Source organism: Candoia aspera, chromosome 8 (assembly GCF_035149785.1).
Source record: "Candoia aspera isolate rCanAsp1 chromosome 8, rCanAsp1.hap2, whole genome shotgun sequence".
NCBI lineage: Eukaryota > Metazoa > Chordata > Lepidosauria > Squamata > Boidae > Candoia > Candoia aspera.
This window is the reverse complement of record NC_086160.1, coordinates 39,029,850-39,054,065: the sequence shown is the minus strand read 5'-3', so window position 1 is coordinate 39,054,065 and position 24,216 is coordinate 39,029,850. Positions and strand designations below refer to the sequence as shown.

The following is a 24,216-nucleotide window of genomic DNA, read 5'->3' as shown; positions in this document are numbered from 1 at the left end:
TCCCCTGAAGTTTCATAACAACTTCCTAAAAAAAGGGCGGTGGGAGGGGGGGGGGTGCGAAACAGACATATGTCTAGTCCTGGGATCTACTAAATACAAATGCACACACACACAAAAAGAATAAAATAAAATAAAATAAAAGTAACACATCCTGAGGGTCAATTCTGCATACAAATTTCACCTCATTCTGTCAACAAATAGAAAAGTTATTGGTAATTTCTTACTTCCTTTTTTAAAACCAGTTTTAAAACTGTCCAGGATAAACCCATTGGGCTAACTTCTTAAGACTCAGAAAAGATCTAAGTTCAATCAATAATACATTGATGCTAAATAACAGATGATTTTCAACAGAAGAGGTTATTGTATATATGAAATATGTTAGCTTTTACTGTTAGGAAAATGGTATTATTTCATAATATCTTGTCAAGAAATCAGGAGTTGATTTTCATGATTCTTAGGGCCTGATATCTAAGTAAACAAAATCTCTTTGATGGGCAGCACTTTTACATTATTTTATTTATTTATTTATCATATTTTTTTATCACCGCCCATCTTCCCAACATGGAGGACCCTAGGCGATTCACAATAAAATGTTTAAAATTCAATAAAAACATAAATAATATCAATAGTCAATAAATCCAGATATAAAATATAATAAAATCCAAGTAATGGCAGATTTAATTCAACTCAAAGGGGATGAGACTGGCCCCGGCAGGCCTAGGGAACCAACCAACCCCAAGAGTGGCTCCTCCTCTCCCTACTCCAAGCATGATGACAAAACCAGGTCTTCAGCTGTTTCATGAAGTCCAGCAGAGAGGGGGCTAACCTCACTTCCAGGGGAAGGGTGTTCCAAAGGGCGGGAGCTACTGCAGAGAAGGCCCACCTCCTGGACCCCGTCAGATGTAATTCTTTTACAGACGGGGTCCGCAGCATGCCTTCTCTTAATCATCAGTGTATACTATATATTTATATCATCAGTGTATACTATAGTATCATCAGTGTATACTACATATTTATACTGATGACATTGCATATACCGCAACAATGATTATTTAAATGATTTAAATGATTATTTAAAAATATTTTCTATGTGTGTCATAGGAATTCAACAGATTTTTACAGCATCTTAAAAACATCTTTTGGCTACTACATTATCAGTAATAACAACGATTACTACATCCTAAAACTTAGCACAGAAGTAATATTATGCCAGAGGAATGCATTAAAAAAAAAGCTAATGAACGAATTCTCTCAGTAAAGGATATATCAAGCTTTAGAGTTTTAAGCATGTGTAACTAAAGGGAGGGACAGGGGATGCATCAGTTCTGTCATCATGTCCTTATGCAAAATAACATCATCATTTGTGTGATGCACACTGACATTATTGTGGCTTCTTCCAGATGCCTATATTTTTTTATTAAGACATATGATTTGTTATCACACCAGTATTGAAATCATTTTTTTTCCAATTTAGAAGCATTACCAATTTCTGCTTCTGGACCAAAGCCCATAAGAAATATTATTTTCGTGAATATGAAGTTTTCATATTGTCTGCAGAATAATTACCTTTAAATTCATACAGTGTAATTAAAATTAGCACTAAAATAATTGCATGTTAGCAAGAATATGGCCTGCTACTAATTTCAAGAAACTGTTCCTAGCATCTCATGCTAAAATATGCTGAAATAAGTTTTAGCATACAGGTGAACAACGCAACTTTCTTTTTTTCAAAAATTTATGAGATAAAACTTTTATTATTTTTTTCTTCCAACATGATGCTGCAAACTCATAAATACCTGAGTTGTTACAATAGGAAATTACATTAACCAATCAAAAGATGCAAAAGAAAATATTGCAGGATCACAATAAGTTTTAATGAATTTGTTATTTCCTTCCAATATAACATCTAATAATTTTTAATTTTAGTTTCTATTTAATTTTTCTAGATTTGAAATTACAATGATTTAAAAGTAATTTTTAATGATGACAAAACAAAAATAGTTAAATATTTTCCATATTTATTTAAAATGCTCTCATCTATCCCATAAAAGTTCCTGAGTAAAAATAAGCCAATATCAAGAACTGTAAACTGAAAATGGTAGCAAACTATTTTGTCAAGGAATGCTTAGGTAAAAGAAACAAATTGTGAGCAGTATATTTACATAAACTTATTCAATATAGATTTTAAAATAGTATATCCTACCTTCACAGAGACATGGGTATACTGGTAGGGTTAACTCGCAAATAATTTAATAAAACTATACAAGAAAAATGACTTAACCATAAGGACAATGCAACACTAATGTGTTTCATAACGTGTGTCTTACCCATTGTAAAAGGGTCAATGCACATGCCACTTCTATTTTCCTTCCAGTCCAGCAGGTACTTGATGTTGATGGGATCTGCAGCTTCTGTATGAGTGTTAACTTTCACCATCAAGCTATGAGCTTTTCCAATGCCACAATATACCTTTGTTTCATTCACGAGGGCCAAATCAGAGAGAGCTTTTGCTGCTTCAAATGCCTGACTGAAATATTCACATGCCTTGCAATAATTCCCCTAATTTAAAAAAACAAACAAACTTCAACATTCCAGATTTTCTCACTTGAAGCTTTTAAGGTTGCTTCCAAACTAGTTCTACCCTGACTCAAATAAAGAATTGTAGTGGTTGTGGGTGAGGAAAGAAATATGAAATTTAAATTGAAGTATGTTACATCAAAATTGTCCTGGGAATGTGGTTTCCAGCATGTCATTTAAATGTTGTGTGACCTTTGGAAGAGAGGAGAGGAGAGGAGAGGAGAGGAGAGGAGAGGAGGGGAGGGGAGGGGAGGGGAGGGGAGGGGAGGGGAGAGGAGAGGAGAGGAGAGGAGAGGAGAAGCATGCTCTTAATAGAAGTTAGAGTGCTGGCCAAGAATGCAGAAATTGGTTCAAATCTCAACTGATCAGTGAAGGCTTAGACTAATCATACCCTTTCTGTCCAACCTATTTCAAGGTTTGCTAAAAGACCAGAATGGATGTGGAGAAAAGAGACATATATATTACCCTAAACTCCTTGGAAAAAATGTTAATTGAAATCTGAATAAATAAATCTATTCCTGCAGAATTTTATTTATATGTATATAGATGTAACATAGTAAAATAGAATTTAATAGACAATATATTTCTCTCTGACCTGTTAATCAAACAGTTCAAGTATTATTTATAGAAAATGCAAAAACAGTAAAATTACAATAAATAAAAGCCAAATTACTATTCAAGCCAGCAATTAAACACAACAGTGTAAGTAATTTCAAATGGAAAAAGCGTGTGGGAACCAAAAGTCTTTGAGTTCCAGCTAGTAAATCTTCTGCTTATTTTACTCTCACAATAAAACACACATAAAATCAGCCCTCCCCAATCCCAGTGTTCTAGCTTCCAGAATTCCCAGCCAACATGGTCACTGATGAGAAGTTTTGGAATCAAAATCTACTGTATGTATGTATGTATCTCCTCTTGGAGGAAGATGGATTAGTCTGAGGAACAATGACTAACCCAAGGACATTTAGTGAGTTTCACAGCTGAAAGGGCTTGAACTTGGTCCTCTGCAACACTAATATAAAAAATTGGCTTCACTAGGTGAAATACGTGACACTTCTGCTTAGAAGCTGCCTGGATTAGAGCTACTTTTTCATAGATCTGATACAGAAGTGTGCAAGTGAAATTCTGCTTGAAATTAAGCCTTACTGCTTGCTGTTCTCATCATTCTCCTTTATGATCCAGCCAGTAGATTTTCTTGAATTGGGTAAGGTGGACAATGATTGGAAATTGCTAGAGGCTTATATGAGCCTTATATACTTAGGCAAAGGATACCTGCTTCCAGAAGAATGTCCTCCCCAAACTAAATGATCCTAGGCTGAAAGGAAAAGGTGATTTCCCCCCCCCCCCTATTTCCCTTATTTCCATTAAAACATTGCTTTGCAGGGCTGGGAGATTTGTGACAAGAGTTTGTGATATGGTATTAAGGGCTATGGGAGAGGAAGGAATCAATCAGAATTGCTGTCTTGTCACATTACCGAGTTCTTTATTGGCCTTCTAATATGTATGTATATGTATATGTATGTCTGTGTTTGTGTGTGTGTTCAATCATGTCAGATTCTCAGAGACTACCTGGACAAGTCCCTGCAGTTTTTTGGCAAGATTTTTGCCGTTGTCTCCTTCCTAGGGCTGAGAGAAAGTGACTGGCTCAAGGTCACCAAGCTAGCTTTGTGCCTAAGGTGGGAATAGAACTCACAGTCTCCTAGTTCCTAGCCTGGTGCCTTAACCACTACACCAAACTGGTTCTCTTCTATATTATATACAGTCAATGAAAATTGTCTAACTGCCCTGACTTTTCTTTTTAAAGAGTCCCCCTTTTTGGGGGGAGATGGGCGGTGATAGTAATTTGAATAATAAATCAATCAATCTATGTGATTCAGTCTAAGTCTATTGGTCACTCATGCTGCCTGATACTGCAGACAGTGTGATAAAAAAAATTGAAATCACACTTAGAACTTTAAATTCAACTTTAAAAAAAAAAAAGCAGATACTGTAAGAAAACATGACATAATATTTCAGCTATCCATTCAGAATTAAAATTTGATTAAAATGTTGCAGTTTCACTGATCTCCTAACTAAAGTGATCCATGAACATGCAAAACTAAATTGGCTTTGCCCAAGCTCCTGGATTATTCCTGTTCAAAGGTGGGGAACAGGATAAATTATTGCCATTTAAAGGCTACTATCCTATTTGTTGGCTTTTTAAAAATAAAGACCACTTATTTTTTACTGAAATCCCAAAGCAGCTTGCAACAAAATAAAAAATTATAACAAAACCATATAGCAAAATACAATAAAATCCATCAGTAAAAAAGTTAAAATCATAAAATGTAGTTAGGAGTAATGGGTGGCACAACTAATAAAAGAAATAGCATTACTTCTCAGTAGGAATACTCCATCCTGAAAACCTGTCTAATCTCACACCAAAATGAAATGTTAGTAAGCAGGTCATTTGCTATAACAAGGATAGACAGTTTCTTAAAAACTGCCACTTATTCATCTGATGAGGTAGAGGAAGGTCACCAGAATGGATGGTGCAAAATAATTCTACTATTTTGGCTGCTTTCCACTTTAACACCCTCTCCCCAAATATCCCTTAAATCTTAAATCAAAATGCTGACATTCAGGTAGCTAAAAGGAAAACTGGAGTGGTTTGCCTTCTCCCCTTCAGAAGAAAGCCCTATGTGCACCACTTTGAACTCCTGTGATATTGAAAGGTGGGGTATTATCAGCCCTACAAGGTAGATTAGACCAGGAAACATATGCCATGTGTGCCTAAAACTACTTTTATTAAGATTGGTTATAGTAACAGACTCTTGCAAGTCTGAATCTGCTTCTCCACCTCCCTCTTTTATCTTCATGTGAATTTAGGGGGTGTCTGTCTGAGATGTTTCCCCCATCCCTTCCCATTGCTCCTGCAATGTTCATCTCCTTGTTACCTTGCTAATAGCTCTTCCCTTTCTCCATCAAGGTCATCCTCTTTACTTGCTACAGAGAAGTTTGATAAATTATTATTGTATCAATCATTCAAATAGGAAAAAATGGAAAAAATACCACCAAAAATAATTTGGTATGATTTCAGAATGTCAGGGGGCTACAAATAGGATTCTGTGAGGAACTGTATGTAACCAGCAGTCACATTCTTTGGCTCCTGAGCCATTTCCTCAACTCCTGCTCCTTGATTGGTAAGATTTTATATAGGAGGATAAATTTGTCCTGTACAAGAAATGGGAATGGAGAGTTGTTTATAGAGTTAGATTTTTAATTCTAGATAACAAGATATTTAAATATCAATCGAAGTGAATATTCAAGGAACTCCCAAGAAGCAAATACTTGTAGCTCAGGGTTGAACTGTGGAGTCCTTGGTGCTCTCTGAGCCTTGTTGTTTTCTTGCAGATGTTTCATTGCCAGACTAGGCAACATTTTCAGTGCAAAGAGGGAGTGGGCCTTGTTCTCAGTTAATAGTTAACTGAGTTAATGGTTCCTTGATTAGGGTGTATTGTGCTGTTTGATGGTTCATCTGGTGTTAATCCTAGTGTTGATTTTTGCATATCTGGGTGTTGATTGCTGGCAAGGGAGTGTCCTGGTCTTTTGGCTTTTCTATTGTCTCTTTTGAATGGTATGTAAATGTTGTTTACCTCTATGTGTCTGTTGATGGCTGCTTTGTCTGAGTGCCAGGCTTCCAGGAATTCTCTGGCATTTTTGGATTTGGCTTGGTTTAGGATGCTCTCAGTTTCCCAGTTGAAACTATGGTTGAGTCCGTCTATGTGTTGTGAGATTAAGGAGTTCTCATTGTGTCTTTTGACTGCTAGTTGGTGTTTGTGGACGTGTTCTGCTAGTCTTCTGCCTGTCTGTGCTACATAGTGGCTGCTACAGTCTTTGCATTGTATGTTGTAAATAACTCCTGTTTTTTTCTTCTTGGGCTATTGGGTCTTTTGGGTTGCTTAATATGTTTTGAAGAGTTTTAGTTGGTTTATGTGCTACGGTGATGCCATGTGGTTGTAACAGTCTGTTGGTGGTTTCTGAGATGTTTCTGATGTATGGCAGTGTTATCCTTTTCATAGTTTCCACTGTTTGGTTTGTAGTGGGTTGGGTGGTGAGGCACTTTTTGATAAAGTTGAGTGGGTATCCATTTTGTTGGAAGATGCTGTGTAGATGTTCTTTTTCTTTTTTATGGTGTTCTGGGTTGCTGCAGTGTGTAAGTGCTCGTCTGAATAATGTTCTTACACAGCTTCTCTTGTGGGAGGTTGGATTGTTATTGTGGTAATGGAGCACTTGGTTGGTGTGGGTAGCTTTCCTGTAGACTTGTGTTTCTAACTTACCATCATTTCCTCTACTGATGAGGATGTCCAGGAATGGTAGTGAGTTGTTGTTTTCTTCCTCCCTTGTGAATTTTATTACATTGAAGATGTTATTGATGGTTTTGTGGGTTTCTTCCAGTTGTTTCTTTTGTATTATGACAGAAGTGTCATCTACATACGGGATCCATACTTTGGGTTGAATGTGTGAGAGTGCTATCCTTTCCAGACGCTGCATTATGATCTCTGCTATAAGTCCTGAAATCGGTGATCCCATGGGTGTTCCTTTGATCTGTTGGTATATTTCTCCATCAAACTGAAAGTAAGTTGTAAGGCAGAGGTTGATGAGGTCCATTATCCTGGGTATTTCTATTTTGGTGTATTTGGCTAGGTCTTGTGTGTTGAGCAGAACTGTCATGAGTAAGGATAGCGAGCAGGGGGCTCCCATCCAGACTGTCAAGCGCATGCGTAGCACTGATGAATTGTTCAGCCATTCAAAGAGACACAGATCGGGACCGCCTTAACCCTTGGGGGTTATATGTCTGGGTTTTCCCCACGCTTCTTCAGTTTGTTAGGATTCCTGTTAAGTACTAGCAATAAATATTAGAGACCAGTTCCTTGTCTCAGTGTGTTTCCTGGTTGTTAGGACAAGAACTGCAGCCATAGATTCTTTTGCTAGTGCTGGGTCTATGGATGTGAAGAGAGCTGTAACGTCGAATGATACCATGATCTCATCTTTTTCTATTTTTATGTTTTTGATTTTCTGGAAACACTTTAGGGGAGTTGATCAAATGTTCACTCTCCTCTGTGAGGTATCTGAGTTTCTTTGTAAGCTCTTTAGCTATGATATATGTGGGAGTCCCTGGTAATGATACAATGGGCCAAAGTGGTATGCCTGGCTTGTGTATCTTGGGGCATCCATAGAAATGTGGGAGGACAGGTCCACTGCTTTTCATCTGCCATCTTTCTTGTGTAATTTGGCCTTTCTTGGTGAGGTTATTGAGAATTCTTGTTACCTGGTTGTCCAGTTTCTGTATGGGATTGGTGTGCACTGGGGTGTAACAACACCTACACCAACACAAGCTGGACAAACCACTGTATATAAACAGAGAGCAAGGCCTACTCCCTTTTCGCACTGAAGATGTTGCCTAGTCTGGCAATGAAACATCTGCAAGAAAACAACAAGGCTCAGAGAGCACCAAGGACTCCACAGTTCAACCCTGAGCTACAAATATTTGCTTCGATTTGTACCACATATGGCCGTCAAACGCTCCAGAAAGCACGCAAATGGGAGAAATTTGCAGGAAGGCGAACTTCGGCCAAAGGACAGCTGTTCTTTCTGCATGAATGCCTGCGACAGGATGCCCTGCCCTCCAGCATCAGATACAAACCTCCAATAAACTGCACAGATGGATGGAAGATAACATAACAAAGTGGGTGAAAAATGATATGGCTGATGATCATGGACGCACATCTTAGATTGAACAAATATCAACACACCATAGACAACTTCAAAGAACAACTAGAACAGACTATGACTCCTGAACATATTAAAATGCTAACAACTACAATCAAGACCACATCAATGAGACAAGCCAAAAAAAGGAAAACTAAACTCCAAACTAAACTACTTAAATTGAACTCCAGAAACCAAGAGGCACCGGAACCAGAATGGGTGGTGAACATTTCCAGCCGCCCACTATCCACTGCAGAACACAACATCTTACAGAGAGGCCTGAACTACAACACAGAGAATGTGAATAAATTAGACTTCTTCGCAGCTTTAGAAGCAGCATTTAAAACTACAGGACTTACTACAGAAACCCAAGAGGACGTAAGACAGACAAGCATACCACAAATCAGAAGGACTTGGAGACAGAACCAGCTGAAAGGGGAGGACAGAGCAGCCCTCAAACACCTAAAGATGGACCAAACTATCATCATCCTCCCAGCAGACAAAGGCCACACCACTGTCATTAGGGACAGATCACAATATATGCAAAAGGCCAAAGAATTACTTGAGGACAAAGAAACCTACCCCCCAGTAAACACCAATCCCACACAGAAACTAGACAACCAGGTCAAAATAACTCTCAACAACCTCACCAAGAAAGGCCAAATTACACAAGAAGAACAGAGGCAGATGAAAAGCAGTGGACCCCTCCTCCCACGCTTCTATGAACACCCTAAAATACACAAGCCTGGCCAATGTTATCATTACCAGGGACCCCCACATACAACATAGCTAAAGAGCTTACAAAGAAACTTGGGCATCTCACAGAGGTGGGTGAATATGCTATCAACTCCCCACTACAGTGCCTAAAGAAAATCAAAGACCTAAAAATAGAAGAAGATGAAATTATGGTATCATTCGATGTTATAGCTTTCTTCACATCCATAGACCTGGCACTAGAGAAAGAATCCATGGCAGCAGTTCTACTCACACCTGACCTAGCCAAATAAACCAAAATAGAAATACCCAGAATAATGGACCTCATTGACCTCTGCCTCAAGACCTACTTTCAGTTTGATGGACAAATATACCAACAGATCAAAAGAACACCCATGGGATCACCTATTTCAGGACTCATAGCAGAGATTGTAATGCAGCGTCTGGAAAGGATAGCACTCCCACATGTACAGCCCGAAGTATGGTACGTAGATGACACTTTCGTCATAATAAAAAAGAAACAACTGGAAGAAACACATGAAACCATCAACAACATCTTCAATGGAATAAAATTCACAAGGGAGGAAGAAAGCAACAACACACTACCCTTCTTGGACATTCTCATCAGTAGAAGAAATGATGGCAAGTTAGAAACACAAATCTACAGGAAAGCCACCCACACTAACCAAGTGCTCCATTACCTAAGCAACAATCCAACCTCACACAAGAGGAGCTGTGTAAGAACATTATTCAGATAAGCGCTTACACACTGCAGCAACCCTGAACAGCAGCAAAAGGAAACAGATCATCTGTACAGCATCTTCCAACAAAATGGATACCCGTTCAATTTTATCAAAAAGTGCCTGACCACTCAACCCACTACAACGCAACCAATGGAAACTATGAAAAGGATAACACTGCCATACATCAGAAACATCTCAGAAACCACCAGCAGACTGTTACAACCACACGGCATCAGCGTAGCACAAAACCCCACTAAAACTCTTCAAAACATATTAAGCAACCCAAAAGACCCAGTAGCCCAAGAAGCAAAAGCAGGAGTTATCTACAACATACAGTGTAAGGACTGTAGCAGCCACTATGTAGACTATGTAGACAGACAGGCAGAAGACTAGCAGAGCACATCCACGAACACCAACTAGCGGTCAGAAGACACGATGAGAACTCCTTAATCTCACAACACATGGACAGACTCAACCATAGTTTAAATTGGGAAACGGTGAGCATACTAAACCAAGCCAAATCCAAAAATGCCAGAGAATTCCTGGAAGCTTGGCACTCAGACAAAGCAGCCATCAACAGACACATAGAGGTAAGCAACATTTACATACAATTCAGAAGAGACAATAGAAAATCCAAAAGACCAGAACTCCCCCTCGCCAGCAAGCAACACCCAAATAAGCAACGATTAACATTAGGATTAACACCAGATGAACAATTCAATTCAATTTAAACAACACAATATACCCTAATCAAGGAACTATTAACTTAGTCAACCAACCAAGCAGCAAACAACAGCCCAATCAAGGAACTACCAAGGAGAGAACAACACCCCCACCAGCATAAGCTGGGCAAACCATGGTATATAAACAGAGAGCAAGGCCCACTTCCTCTTCGCACTGAAGATGTTGCCTAGCTTGGCAATGAAACGTCTGCAAGAAAACAACAAGGCTCAGAGAGCACCAAGGACTCCACATATTCAAATATCTTTTGAATATACCTTGACAATCACTCTCCCACAACTATCAACCCTGTTTCAATGTGTCAAGAATCGGATATAGATTAAAACCACTAATATATTTGAAAAATGAGGCATGCAGTAACTGTTTTATTTAATTATACAGCAATCTCATCTCTCTACACATATTCTGCACAATTTCTCTTGAAAATCTAAAAAAGGAAGATAATTGGAGTACTGAATTCAATTAATCTCTTTTTTGTGTGTGTGCCATAGAGTAACTTTTAAATTGATTTCAGCCAATCATAAAAAATTGCCCATGAAGATTAAACAGGGGTATGATACTCCACTAAAAATGGGATGGTAAAAATCACAAACTTTCTACATTGTGTTGGTGGGGTGTAAACATACTGGTAAATATTACCATGTTTAGTGGCAATGTCCAAACAGTCAACACTTTTGACTGAAAGTTATTGAAAAACATTTGGAAAATTGCTCAATGATCCTTCATAATAAATCCTGCAGTTGCCTTAAGATCTATAGTTACGAATGCACATAGGCAAATTCAACATTAGAAATTCATTCAGTTCATATTATTAGTTGCTATATTTGTTATTGCAAAACATTGGAGAACCAAAATAGATAATTCACTGGATCAGTGGAACTGAAAAATGCTGGAAATTGCCTTGATTAAACAACTAGAGAACCAGTGAGCTGTTGGTTCGTCGTTTCAGAGATATTTCCTTACCTGATTCCTCAATGCCTTCAACAATGGCAGAGCTTATAATGCAGTGCCTTCACTGGAAAAGTTCTTAAAAATTCAGGGAGATATGCAGAGATGAATCTGCCTTGAAAATAGCCCATGTCATTCATATTGAACTATATAGCACAGTCACATCTCAGGAATTGACCACAGGAAATGTTTTATGACATTTTGCATTATGTCATAAAATGTTTTAAGGTAATTTTAATGTCATAAAATATTTTATAAAATTTGCCAAATTTCAATTCAATTCAATTCAATTCCATGGGAGTCTTGGGTCCCAGATTTTCGACGCCATCAGCCAATTTGAGTACAATTCAATTCAATTCAATTCAATTCGAAAATTGTTGCCCTGGGGTTGCACCATTTCACCCAATGAAAGGTTACAAACAGACATAAGAGTTTGAGTAGTGTATAGGTTACTGTAACACAACCTTGTTGGAAAAAAACCCTACAATCAAGGACAAATTTTGTCATTGTGTCAACACAATTTTTCCTAATAAATTACTGATCTGTACAACTGTTATTCTGGATAGACATATTGAATATGTTTTCAGTGTTTGATTTCTTCAGAGCACAAATGTGATCACACACATCACACAAACACTGAATTAGTATCCCTCCTTCCCTCCTCCTCCTCCAATTAGATTTTTTAAAAAACTTAATAAAATCATACAGTAGCTAATTGGGAGCTGGTGCAGAAATTTCTGAATTTTTCTCGTATGTGTGAAGCAAGGCATCTTACGTTCTGCACAAATTGCAGCTTCCTATCAACTCTTGGCATCAGTACAGTGAGATAGAATAACCTGAAATAGAACAACTCACTATAGAGCTTCAGTCTTAATTAAATCTGCATTTGACCCATCCAAAAATGTAGCAGTTTGATTTCCTAACGTAAGTTAACTATCCAACCAGTTTCTGAAAAGTATATGCTGCCATAATATCAACCTAAAGCAAATATTTTGATACATTGCACTGACTGTTCACTACTTCGCTGGAACTAGAAGCTGAAGGTCTGAAGTGCCTAACTTAATAGTACACTTTTAAATGTTGAGCCAACTTATAATCAAAACATCACAAAAAACTGAAATATTTAAAAACATGTAAAATACCCAGCATTTGCCATTAGTGCAATGCAGTAAAAAAAAAAACAGCAACAGTGTATTCAGATTGCAGATATATACTGGTAAAATGTTTAACATCAGCTATATTAATACTGATTCTGGCTGATGTAATAGTACATATGATATTTTGTGAAATTTATACTTACCCTTTCATTGTAAATGTTTCCGAGGAATGTACACGCATCCACAAGACTTTGGCTTAGCTGAACTTTCTTGGCAATGTTCATGAACCTTTCCAAGTACCAAATAGCTTCAGCAATTTCTCCCTGACTAAGGACAAAGACACTTGATATTTAATGGGGAAATTCCTTATATTATGCCAGAATATAACTGAAGGTGCACTGAACAATCTGTATGTGACATTTTGTTTTTAAAAGTTATATAATTTAATTATGAGTGCAATACAGAGGAAAATGATAAACTGCGGCAACTACTGTAGGCCAGACTCCTTCAAGGTATAATTGCTGCTCTTTTTAATTGGGTAAGGCGATGGTTGATAAACTTATACTACCTACCATAGTTGCACTGACTTGTAGTGCATCACCTCCAATAACCAGGTGAATATACACATCCTGAGATCATTCCCAATTCGAAGCTAAATGTTGGCAAACGAACACTGATAAGATTTTTGCACATTTTTAATAAAGCAAGCTATATTAACAACAATTCTCCCATTACTATTATAACATGTAGCCAAACTTGTTTGTGAACAAACATGATTTAAATACTTGCTTTGAACCTGAGTGCCTAATGCAGTGGTTCAGAAAATAAAATGTCAAACTACCAATAAACCACAACTTCTAATGTAATATGTGGAAAATAAACTTTATGTGTCATGGCAAAAGGAATTATTTTCTTATTTAAAACAAACCCTAGAAGCAAAATAGTAGAAACAAAAATAAAAATGTATAATCTGTAAACCAAATATCACTAGTATGCTTGAATCTTACATGGAAACATAGGTCTGTCTCCGCAAGACTATAATACTGTTGTGTAATATGTTCATGTGATTAAACTGAACCAAACTAATGCTTTAGATAACTTAGTTATAGATATAATGCTATCTATAACTAAAAGTAAATCCCACTAATTTCCATTTTTGAACTGTAGCCTAAAATTTGTATGAGATTAAAACTAATGTATTTAAAATTTTGCAACCAAATGTATTGTTTAGACATTATTTTGTTACATTTTGGAAAAGGCCATAATATGAGGATGTAAAATGCATTGCAAACATTTACTGCATGTCAAAGGGTTTCTAAAGTTTAAAGAAGAGCCACATTTTGAAAGCTGTTTTTCTTTCAAAAAGGAGGAAATCAAACATTTCCACACAGAAGTACTGAACTGATTCATAGAACTTAACGGACAAGGTTAAAATGTTAGACAAATATTAATTCCAGTTCTTCTAGTTTTCTATATGCAGTGCACAGGTGCAACTTGAACAACATATTATATGGTATAATCACTAAATTCATTCAACCAGACCTTAGAGAGTTAAAAACATATATTCTGAGGAAAGTACTCTTCGGTCCAAAGAATGAGAATGAAACTGTGCAGAATATTTGTGTATCAAGGTGATTCCAGTTTCCAACTGGGAAAACAGGACTGTTAACACCCACATCCCCTGACAACTGTCCAATTATGTATATCACACTTGGCCTACTGTTTGCAGTAGAAGTAATCAATAAAGGATGTGGTTGAGTGAACATAGATTTTGGTTGAACCAATGCATGAAATCTTAATCATTTACTCAGAGTGAAGAAATCAAATAGAACAGAGATGAAACAGCCACCGAGGGGTTTGTTGATTGTGCTACCATATTTGTGGGTTAGAGGCTGAAAGTAATAAGTCAAATGGAACCAGTGACAGGAGAAAATGAATAAAGGTTTTCTTAATGCAATGAATTAATAGAAATGTTTTTGAGGGTATTTGGACAGTTTTTGAGATTGCCCAGTTAGATTCCACATTCCGTTTATAAAAAATAAGGATGCTACTAGACCATTCAATTTCAATAAAGCAAAAAGAAAATAAAAGGGAGAAAAGAAATTAATGAGAGTTATAACCAAAACAAAGTATGCTACTGAAGAGTTTTATTTCTGCCATGAGTGTAAAACTCTGCTACAAAATTAAAATAAGACTGAAGAAGTCTGAAAAACAATTATGGAGGGAAGAAACTCTCCAAACAAACAGCATTAAATAGACTAATCTACCATGTCTTTTAAATGGCAATTAGTTTTATTTTGTATATAATTTAGAGCTAAACATAATCTACATCTTAAGTCAATGAAACCATATTTTAAGCCAAATATGAACTTATATTAGAATACAGAAGTTATTCGTTATTCACAATTCTTATCTATGGAGTTATTTGGGTTGGTAGAGCCTTCCACATCGCAAGCTGTTCTCCCAATACTTTTACAGGTACAGAATCTGATCCTAAAAAGTTACACATATACACAAACACAAACATTGCAAAGAAAAACCCAAATATACATATGCATATGTGTATACTGTACATACTGTATATGCTTCCAACATCACAATACTGTGATTAGAAATAACTATATTTAGCACATGTTGAGAAACACAACATATGCTTTTACAATGAAAAAAAAATCTGTAGAAAGTTCTTCTATGTGAGCTCTTTATATGGTTAAGATGGACCATCTTTATATTCATAAGATGTACCATCATAATTAAGTGGAATATATTAGTTTTGGATTACTAAAATAATTAAATAATTTAATATAAATGCTTCAAACTATGAAGCATTCACATGAAACATTTTTTTTTCAATCAAACTCCAATATTTATGAAAAACTTGAAAAAAATTAAGAATGGATACTCAAAAGAATCTGTTAAATCTATTTTAGGCATAGAATATCCTGTCTTACCCTCTAGTTTAGAATGATAAATCACAAGTTTCTATGCACAAATAAGTATTACTCAAACATTTGGACACAGGAAATTGATATATTTCTGAACTATTGCATTTAAATTATCCTAAAAGCTTGGGGGGAGGGGGCTTGGAGGAGCCAAATATGGATAGTACAACCATATTTAGCATAGGTCCTAGATCCCTTGATGAAGTATCAGGAGGTCATATGACAATTTAGAACTAGGAAATTCAGTTCAATCTGATACACTATGTTCTAGAGAATGCAGTCACTATGTTGAAACAAAAGTTGCAATGGCAATTTGGTAGGACAACCAAGTTATGATCATACAGTGTATCAGTTGTAATTTAAAACCCAAATCTCCATCATTTAAAAGGACTTTAATTCACAGAATTAAATAGACACTTTGTGCAATTACATAATTCTGTACCAACTTCATTCATTTCAATAGGACTTGTGTAGTGCTCTGAAATGAATCATGGATTTGCACAATTAAGTCTGAGGGTAAAACGGTATGAATTAAAAATAAAAGAGAGTAACAAAACAAAGAAAAGAGAGAAAACAGTCTTTTGACAATTTAAGTGGTATGTCAATAACCATTATCATTATATCAACCACTGTAAAAATTCTGCTGAAAGTGTGATGAAATCCTTGCAGCATATTAGTGGTAAATAACATAGATTTCTAAATTGTGTGGCATAAAAGAACAGTATTTATGCAGTGAAAAATTAAGTCATAATTAAAAGCTCTGAGAACTCTACAGAGTCCCAAAGGAGTCTGTCCACTGTGCCTCAGCAAAGTTCATTGCTCAAGATTTGCACTGTTCCAGTCAGCCTTTCCTGGGAGAATGACTAGTATTGTCTAATTAGCAAATGGTTGTGAATGATTCAATTGTTCCTGAAGCAATGATTTAGCAGAATTGCCACCCATCATTTTCCTTTGCATCTCTGTGCATCATTGCTTTCTGTCTTGCTCCTTGCAATCAGGAAACATCTCTCAAAAAGATATGGCATGTAGCTTCCATTAAGGGTGGATAATTCCTCTTTCAACTCAGTATTAAATATTTTCAGACATAAGAAACAAATCTATCTGAACTATTAAAATATATACAAATACTGGTACCTACTAATATGACAACTTGAGACTACTAATATAGTCTATGAACAACAGAGATACTAGCCATTTCTATTTCCAAGAAATACTTTTTTCATTAAGTTGCAGTTCAATCACTCTTGAATAAATTATCTCAACTCATCTCAAGGAATTTCTAAAGCAATCTTAATAAAATATATTAATTTAATAAATTATTTAATATTATTAATATTAATAATGTTAATAAATAGAACCAAATACATTAATAAAATTAATTAATAAAATTAATAAAACTTAGTATCCTGCCATATATTCATTAGTTTATTGCCTCTATTTATATAACCTCTAGAAGTAAAAGAACTTGGTAGAAAAGCTGTCAGCGCTTCCATGAATGAAAAATGTTGTAGGAATATGCATGGGTTCAGAATTCAATATAATTATGCATATAAATATATAGCTTACTCTTTAGCCTCTGACTTTTGTTCTCATGTAAATCTGTGCAAAGTTATTTCTGTTTGGAATAGACCGTTTCATTTATGGTACTCCACAGATAACAAAGAACATATAGAAACTATTTTAAAAAATCACAGAAAAACTGTTCAATGTTTAACAAGTATAAAAGAGTCATTATGGACATTTATGCCAACCATAAACTAGATATTGGCTTCAGTTTAACAATAAATGAATTAAAGAGCTAAAGAGCACCTAATTGATCAGTTTTCTGTTTTTCAAAGATAACAAAGAGAGATCCTTTTTTCTTAAATTAAAGATTATGGCCTAATAGCTGGATTTTATATTTCCAAAGTTATATGCCAACAGTTATTTGCTAATCTTCCCCTGGCACCAAATGTTAAAAAAGTCTGTGCTCAAACCTTTTAATACCATCTCTGCACCTGACTGAAGACAATTGTGTATCTGTGGACTAAACCCATATTCCTTCTATCAGTAACCTATAATCTAGTGTGGACATTCCTTAACCAAAAACCACATTTAAAACTATAGTATATCTGAAAACTTCCTGGAATTCAAGAATTTTGAGGCTTCCTGGCTCTTTTTTTTTTTTTACTTCCATGAATAACACAAAAATGCTTACTTTTTTTGCTGGAAAAAGTAAGGTAGAACAGTACAATGAAAAGTTTCCAAAGAGGAATTCTTGAAAGATTATATTGTAGCATGTTTACTGAAGCATGTCATAATTGTTTGCGTTGTTGTTTAACCCGCAAGATATGGCAGGATGTTCTGTTTTTCACCTGTGGCTTGAACTTTCTGAATGGCACAAACAATGCAACTTTCAATTCTCTTTAATACCCCAAAATAATAATATTATGTATAAAGAAATCATACGTTATCTTAATTTTAAAATCTTAAATTAAAATGTCAGCTATGATAAAGGCATTGCTTGAAATACAGGCCTGCCAATATTACAAAACAAATACAGTATGTCTTACAATTTCCACAGCTAAATTAAATTAAAATGATAGCAAAACAAGGATATGGCAACCTACCTTACAAGGACCTGAGCTATTGCTTGATATGCTCTCCCTAATCCAACATAATCTCCCAGTTGTTTGGATATTTCCAGATAAGTATTTAACTTCTGTAAAAGAAAGACGATGAAACAGTTATTTCTGCTTTCATACCTGTTACCCACACTGAGGGATAAATATAGATAGCTTGATTGACAATATTTGGAAATATTTGAGTAAGGATTTTATTATAATGGTTTCACTTCACTCTAAGCATCATGCATGCATGCGCATTATCTAATCAAATATAAAAATACATTACTAACTAGCTTATAGCAAAGGAAACAAATGGCTTCTGATTAACAAGCAAGTTATACACTTCAGTGGTTCTGCTTAGTTGTCTCCTACAAGTGGAACATCTCTATCCATATATGCAGTGCTGCAGCAATAGTTACTATTAGAAGTTTTCAAATTATATCCAGAATAATCAGTTGTTACATGTTGTACATAATTTAGAAAAAACAAGTTGTTTTAACCAGATATACTGCATGTACTTCTTCACACAAGTGTTTTGTTAATGTTAATTTTGAAATCAGTCAATTAGTATCACCTCTTCTATAAGCAAAGCTGCCACAGTGAAACATATGATCTTAGTTTAAGTTAAACACTGCCATCATCTCTATTGCTTACTTTTTAAAATCATGCATTTGAATGAGTAGTAGCAAAGCATGTATATATAATGACATTTAAATTTTCTTCTCATAGTGCTTTCATCCAATCTATTACACAGTTGAGGACACAAAAAGTCTCCGAAGACTATCTATGGAAATCCTTTTTGCAAATTTTCAATAAAGGATTATTCATTTTCCAGGTTTAATGGAGGATAGGAGATGAAAAAGACTACAGTGAGGAATCTGTGAGAATTATAAAGCCTGACTGGATGATCAGGTGTACCCTGAGTGGACCACAAGCATTCTCAGCCAAACTAAGCTTGACTGGAACTGCTGACAAATCACTCAGATTCTGATAGATTGTCTTTTCTATTAGCACTGCTGAAGTGGATTTCAATCAGGTCAGTTGGATAACGTTTGCAACCTTTACTGTGAACCTGTATTGTTGGGTTCACAGAACATGTTAAGACATATTATAGTTCGTTTTGTTTTAGCTTAGCATATAAAGTGAAGACCACCACTTTAGTTTCTAATTTATAGCTATACTAACTGATAGCATAAATACTATTTATTTACTAAGCAAACCAAGATTTAACATAATAAATGCACTCTGTCTGCACAAGGGGGTTCATATCAATATACAGCATGGTCAGTTTGAACCATTCAACCAACAAAAAGACTTTTATCTCCTAAAATAGAGATAAGAATGAGAAACATTCAAACATATTGTTCTGCATCTCAGTGTAAATTGACTTGATTCACACCTCCCAACAAATATGCAGAGTGAAATTTTGTACTACAGTTTTGGCCTTTAAGAAAATATAAAGTGTTTACAATGCCTATTTACAATATGAACATGTATATGCATATTTTAGTAAAAACCTGTATCCATAATACATTGTAATAATTGATCAGCCATCTTGTTTTTTCAAATATCCCACCACAGATTACTGTGGCAATGGGCAGGTCAAATTTATAAAAAAAATACATGTGAAATTGACATCTCAAAATAGTCTGATGTGTTGATAGTAAAACCTGAATTCTGGGGAATTATTGTGCATTATCCAGAATTGTGAATTTAGGGCAGTATAAAAGTTATATTAATAAATCAATAAATAAATGCTGTGAAGGAGTATCCAATAACCCTTGAAGTATTTTGCTTTATTATCATACAGTTTCTTCTAGCCCTACTATTCTATTGTTTCTAAGGCCACTTTTATATTAAACTGACCTGCTACAACTGAGTTATCATATGTTGTTTGAAGCCCACTAAAACTAATAAATTCTCTATTTACCCTGGAATAGTCCATCTAAATATTTAGAAAACTTTAGCCACTCAGAATGAGACTAAAAGACACTTAGAGGATTCTGGATATCTTTTATATAACTGTATTGCTGAATAGAGATGCGTGAGATAATTCAAAACCTTTTTAAATGGAATTATGAAAAAAGATTAAAAGCCAAACTGATTTCTGCTAGAGACGACTTATGGCAGACATAACTAATAAACCTAGCAAAAGGATGATATAGGCAGTAACCTGAAACAGCTCAGCTCCCTGCCACAGCAGGAAAAAAATGGGCCATTTGGAAGGTCCTAAATCTCCTTCGTGTCCATTTTGGTAGTTTGAGAATTAGCATGGTCAAAGGAGGTACAGGTAGTCCTCGCTTAACAACCATTTGTTTAATTATGGTTTAGAGACACAACAGAGCTAAATATTCTGGTGCACTAATCATTGTAAATATTAAAATAATGTTTGGTTTCACTATAGGTATAATAATTATTTCCAAAGTTTATGTTGGTTTAGCGCATACAAATATACTGTATATTCTTTTCTTTCCAATGTTATGATTCTTTTCCCTTAAATCATTCCTCCTCTTAGGATAACCTTTGCAAGAATGTGTCAGGATATTTTGAAATAACAGAATTATCTTTGCAATAACAGAATTATCCTTGCAAGGCAGTAGGGTACTAGATTTGCATGAAGGGCAACAACATTCACACAGTCTAATTGCAAAGGTATTTTACAGATGATTGGTTTTGCTGGTGGGAATATGAAGCAAGAGAAATATGCTATTTAGATATATGCTCTCTATGTATGGAAAATATATATATGATGGATCTAATTCACTAGATGATAAATATAATAAATATCACCTTCCATCTGGATAAGTATGGCCAGATTAAAAAAAAAGATGCAAATATATCAATGAAATCTGAGCACTTTATTTTGAGTAACATATATATTGAATATGATTTTTTCCCTCATTGTAGTAGTGGGATATTTTATTTTGCACGGTTAATAGCAGTCTGTTGGATTAAAATAAAATGAATGCCATATACATAACTGTCAGCTACTCTGTCTTCTAGAGTGGAAGCTATAGTGGAAATATATTAGCAGTATCAAGAAATTATAGCAAATATTGAAACAGCATTCCAATTGAATAAAATAAAATAAAATAAAAACCTGTAATACAGACAGAAGTGAGATAAAAAGGACTGAAAAAATGTTTGGCATACTCTAATCCAATAGTAGGTTTAAATTGTATTTATGTTGTCTTAGCATTAAATATGTATTTCCAGAGGTCAGACTTCAAGATGGAGGTCAGCTTCAACCGAACATTGGAGCTATGGGATTTGTCTTACATCTGATAGGATAACACTTCTTTATCACTATCCATAAATCTGTCTTCACAATATTCAACCTTGGATTTTCCTTCTGTTATATAAAAACCAATGTAGAAATCTGCCTGGCTGCACTATATATATTTTTTCTAGTATACTATTTGTCTTCTACTTTAAAGTATATTTTCCTGAAGCCTTTATCAATGTGTGCTCCTGACAAGCACAACTATTTTGTCCTTTCTAACACAGTTTTCAACTCTCTCTTGTACTACCTCTGATACTGAAGTAATATAAAGTATAACCATAATGGTTAGCAGGCCTTTCCTCCATACATTTCAGTAATCTTGTGGTTATGAATTCTGTAATTTATCTGTACATTATGGGAAGTACTTCTTTGATCAGTCCTGAATCTTCCACTATTTAGCTTCATTTGGTTACCCCTGGTTCTAGTATTATGAGATATAGAGATGAAGTGTTCCTATATCTTTTCTACACATTGTGCCTACTTGATACTTTTGTATAAACTGAATAATGTTCAAACAGACTCCACAGATCATTTGATAAAGTCTTAATGTTGAAAGTGGCCATTCAGCCCATCAAGTTCAACCCTTTGTTATATATACAGAAATTAAAACATCCTTTACATATAGTGTATAGCTAGAAAACATCTGTTTAAATGAAGTTCACATATCCACTCCTCCTCCCAATATCAAACTGCTTTTTTCCACTTTCGGTTACTATTTTTTGTACTTTTTTCAGTTTTACAGCATCCTTTTAGAAGTAAAGTGGCCAAGTCTATATACAGTGTTCTAAGTATGACCACATCATTAATTTTTATAAAGAGATTGTGACATTTTTAGTTGTTAGTGTGGAATTTATCTTTTTCACAGCAGCTGAATATAGACTGACATTTTCATCAATCTATCCACAATCCAAGATTTCTTTCCTGGTCAGTTACTCCCAACTAAGATCTCAGGGCTAAGATTTTTGCTTCAGTGTTTATAACTTTATATAAGCTTGTTTATACTGGCCTAAATAATACAATTTTAAAATAATTGTACAGTTTGGGGAACACAAAGTATAGATACATATAGATATGTACACAAATAATTACATCACATATCACATCCATCCACTCTCTGTTTCCTGTGGCACAGAGTATTACACTAGGAATTTCTCTAATTTCATATCCAAACTAAGTTAAACCATGAGGTTTACATTTTCAACTATAAAGTAAGAATTTCCAGAGCAGTATATTATATAATGTATAAACACTAGCAACTTTTATGATGATGCTTTCAGTCAGAAGCTCATAGGCTCTGTTTTGTCAACCTGGTGCAGAGTTTTTTTTAGGCCAAGCACCTGATCAAGAGGTCAGGAACCAATGTAATACAATATTCTTTAATTTTGTATAATAAGGAACACTACTTTCACAAATTTTGGCAGGCCTATGCATCTTTAACTGAGCATAAGATTGCACAGAATATAATACACTTATATTAGCATGGCTAATTTACCATACTGGCTTAGTTACCATGCAGTGGTATGTGAATATATTATATGATTTTATGTCTTACATCATTAATTTAATATTTGAAAGTTTTCATATATGAGAAAATGCATATTCATATTGATTCCTAATACGTATTCTGTCATTCACCACCTCTGCTATGAAGAGAAGCAGGACAATCTAAGTGAAAAATGGAGAAGCTAAATGAATATGTAGTTTGAAGGATAACAAAGAGTAATATTACTTCCAGTTTACAGAAAACCTTATATACTAGGATGTATAAAAACATACTATGTATTCCATATCCTCCTTAAATTAATTTATTTCAATTTCTATTGCTTTCATATATCATCATCAGTAACCAGTTAAGATACTTCTGTTTCATTTATAGTTTATGAATTTAAATCAGACAGGCAGCTACAACATTAAAGATGAAGCTAGTAACAGACTGTGGCAAATACAAAGACTTAAAGATGCTAGATTTGGCAGCGTCTTCTAAGGATATTTTTTTAGACTTAGATGTCAGGCAGTGATATGGAGTAAATTAAATGGCTAGCTTTTATAAAAGCATTTGATGTCAATTACTAGTACAATTAAATGGATGAAGCTCAATTAGACTTCCAGTACTTCCGCCCTTGAAGATCACTTGGAAGCTTCAATGGGTCCAGAATGCAGCAACTCAGGATGCCTATGTATCTCCTCTGCTTTGCAAGCTGCACTAGTTGCCAGTATGCTTCTGGGTGCAATTCAAGATGATTATCACCTATAGAGCCCCACATAGCATAGGGCCAGGTTATTTGAGGGCATATCTCCCATGCTTTCTACCTGGCCAGTATAAGTTGGCATGCTCCAGGTCCCTTTGTTTAAACAGTGTCATCTCTCAGGACCCAGGAAGTGTGCTTTCTCTGCCACAGTGCCTGTACTCTAGAATGACATCCTTCCTGAGATCCATGTGGCTTCCACCCTGATGGTGTTCCAGAAGGCCTTGAAGACCTTCCTGTTCTCCCCGGCCTTGGGATGGGGTGGATAGGACCCCCTTGTTGGATGAGTCTTTGTATATGTTAGTTATTGATTGGTTGGATCCTATCTTGTTTATTGATATTGCATTGTGTTTTTATTTTATTTGTTTGATAAAGTGAGCTGCTGAGAGTTGTTTTGGAGTTGGGTGACACCTAATATTTAAATAAATAAATAAATAAATAAAAATAAAATCTGACTTCAAAAAAAATTACTTCAGAACTTAGTAAAATCAGTACATTTAGCGCACCCTGTACTTTAAAAGTATGAACTATTAGATTTCCATTGATGGAAAAAATATATGAAGCTTTT

At 35.2% G+C, this 24,216-nt stretch overlaps 1 protein-coding gene across 1 annotated transcript in view; it reads right to left on the bottom strand.

Annotated features, from left to right (window-relative positions):
• The window catches only part of TTC29 (tetratricopeptide repeat domain 29), a 114,741-nt gene that overhangs the window by 32,868 nt on the left and 57,657 nt on the right, over nt 1–24,216 (bottom strand). The window contains exons 7-9 of the mRNA XM_063309900.1: nt 18,123–18,214; nt 12,775–12,898; nt 2,328–2,559 (exon numbers count right to left, since the gene is read on the bottom strand). Of these exons, the coding sequence (XP_063165970.1) occupies nt 2,328–2,559; nt 12,775–12,898; nt 18,123–18,214 (448 nt within the window). The remainder of the gene's footprint in view (nt 1–2,327; nt 2,560–12,774; nt 12,899–18,122; nt 18,215–24,216) is intronic.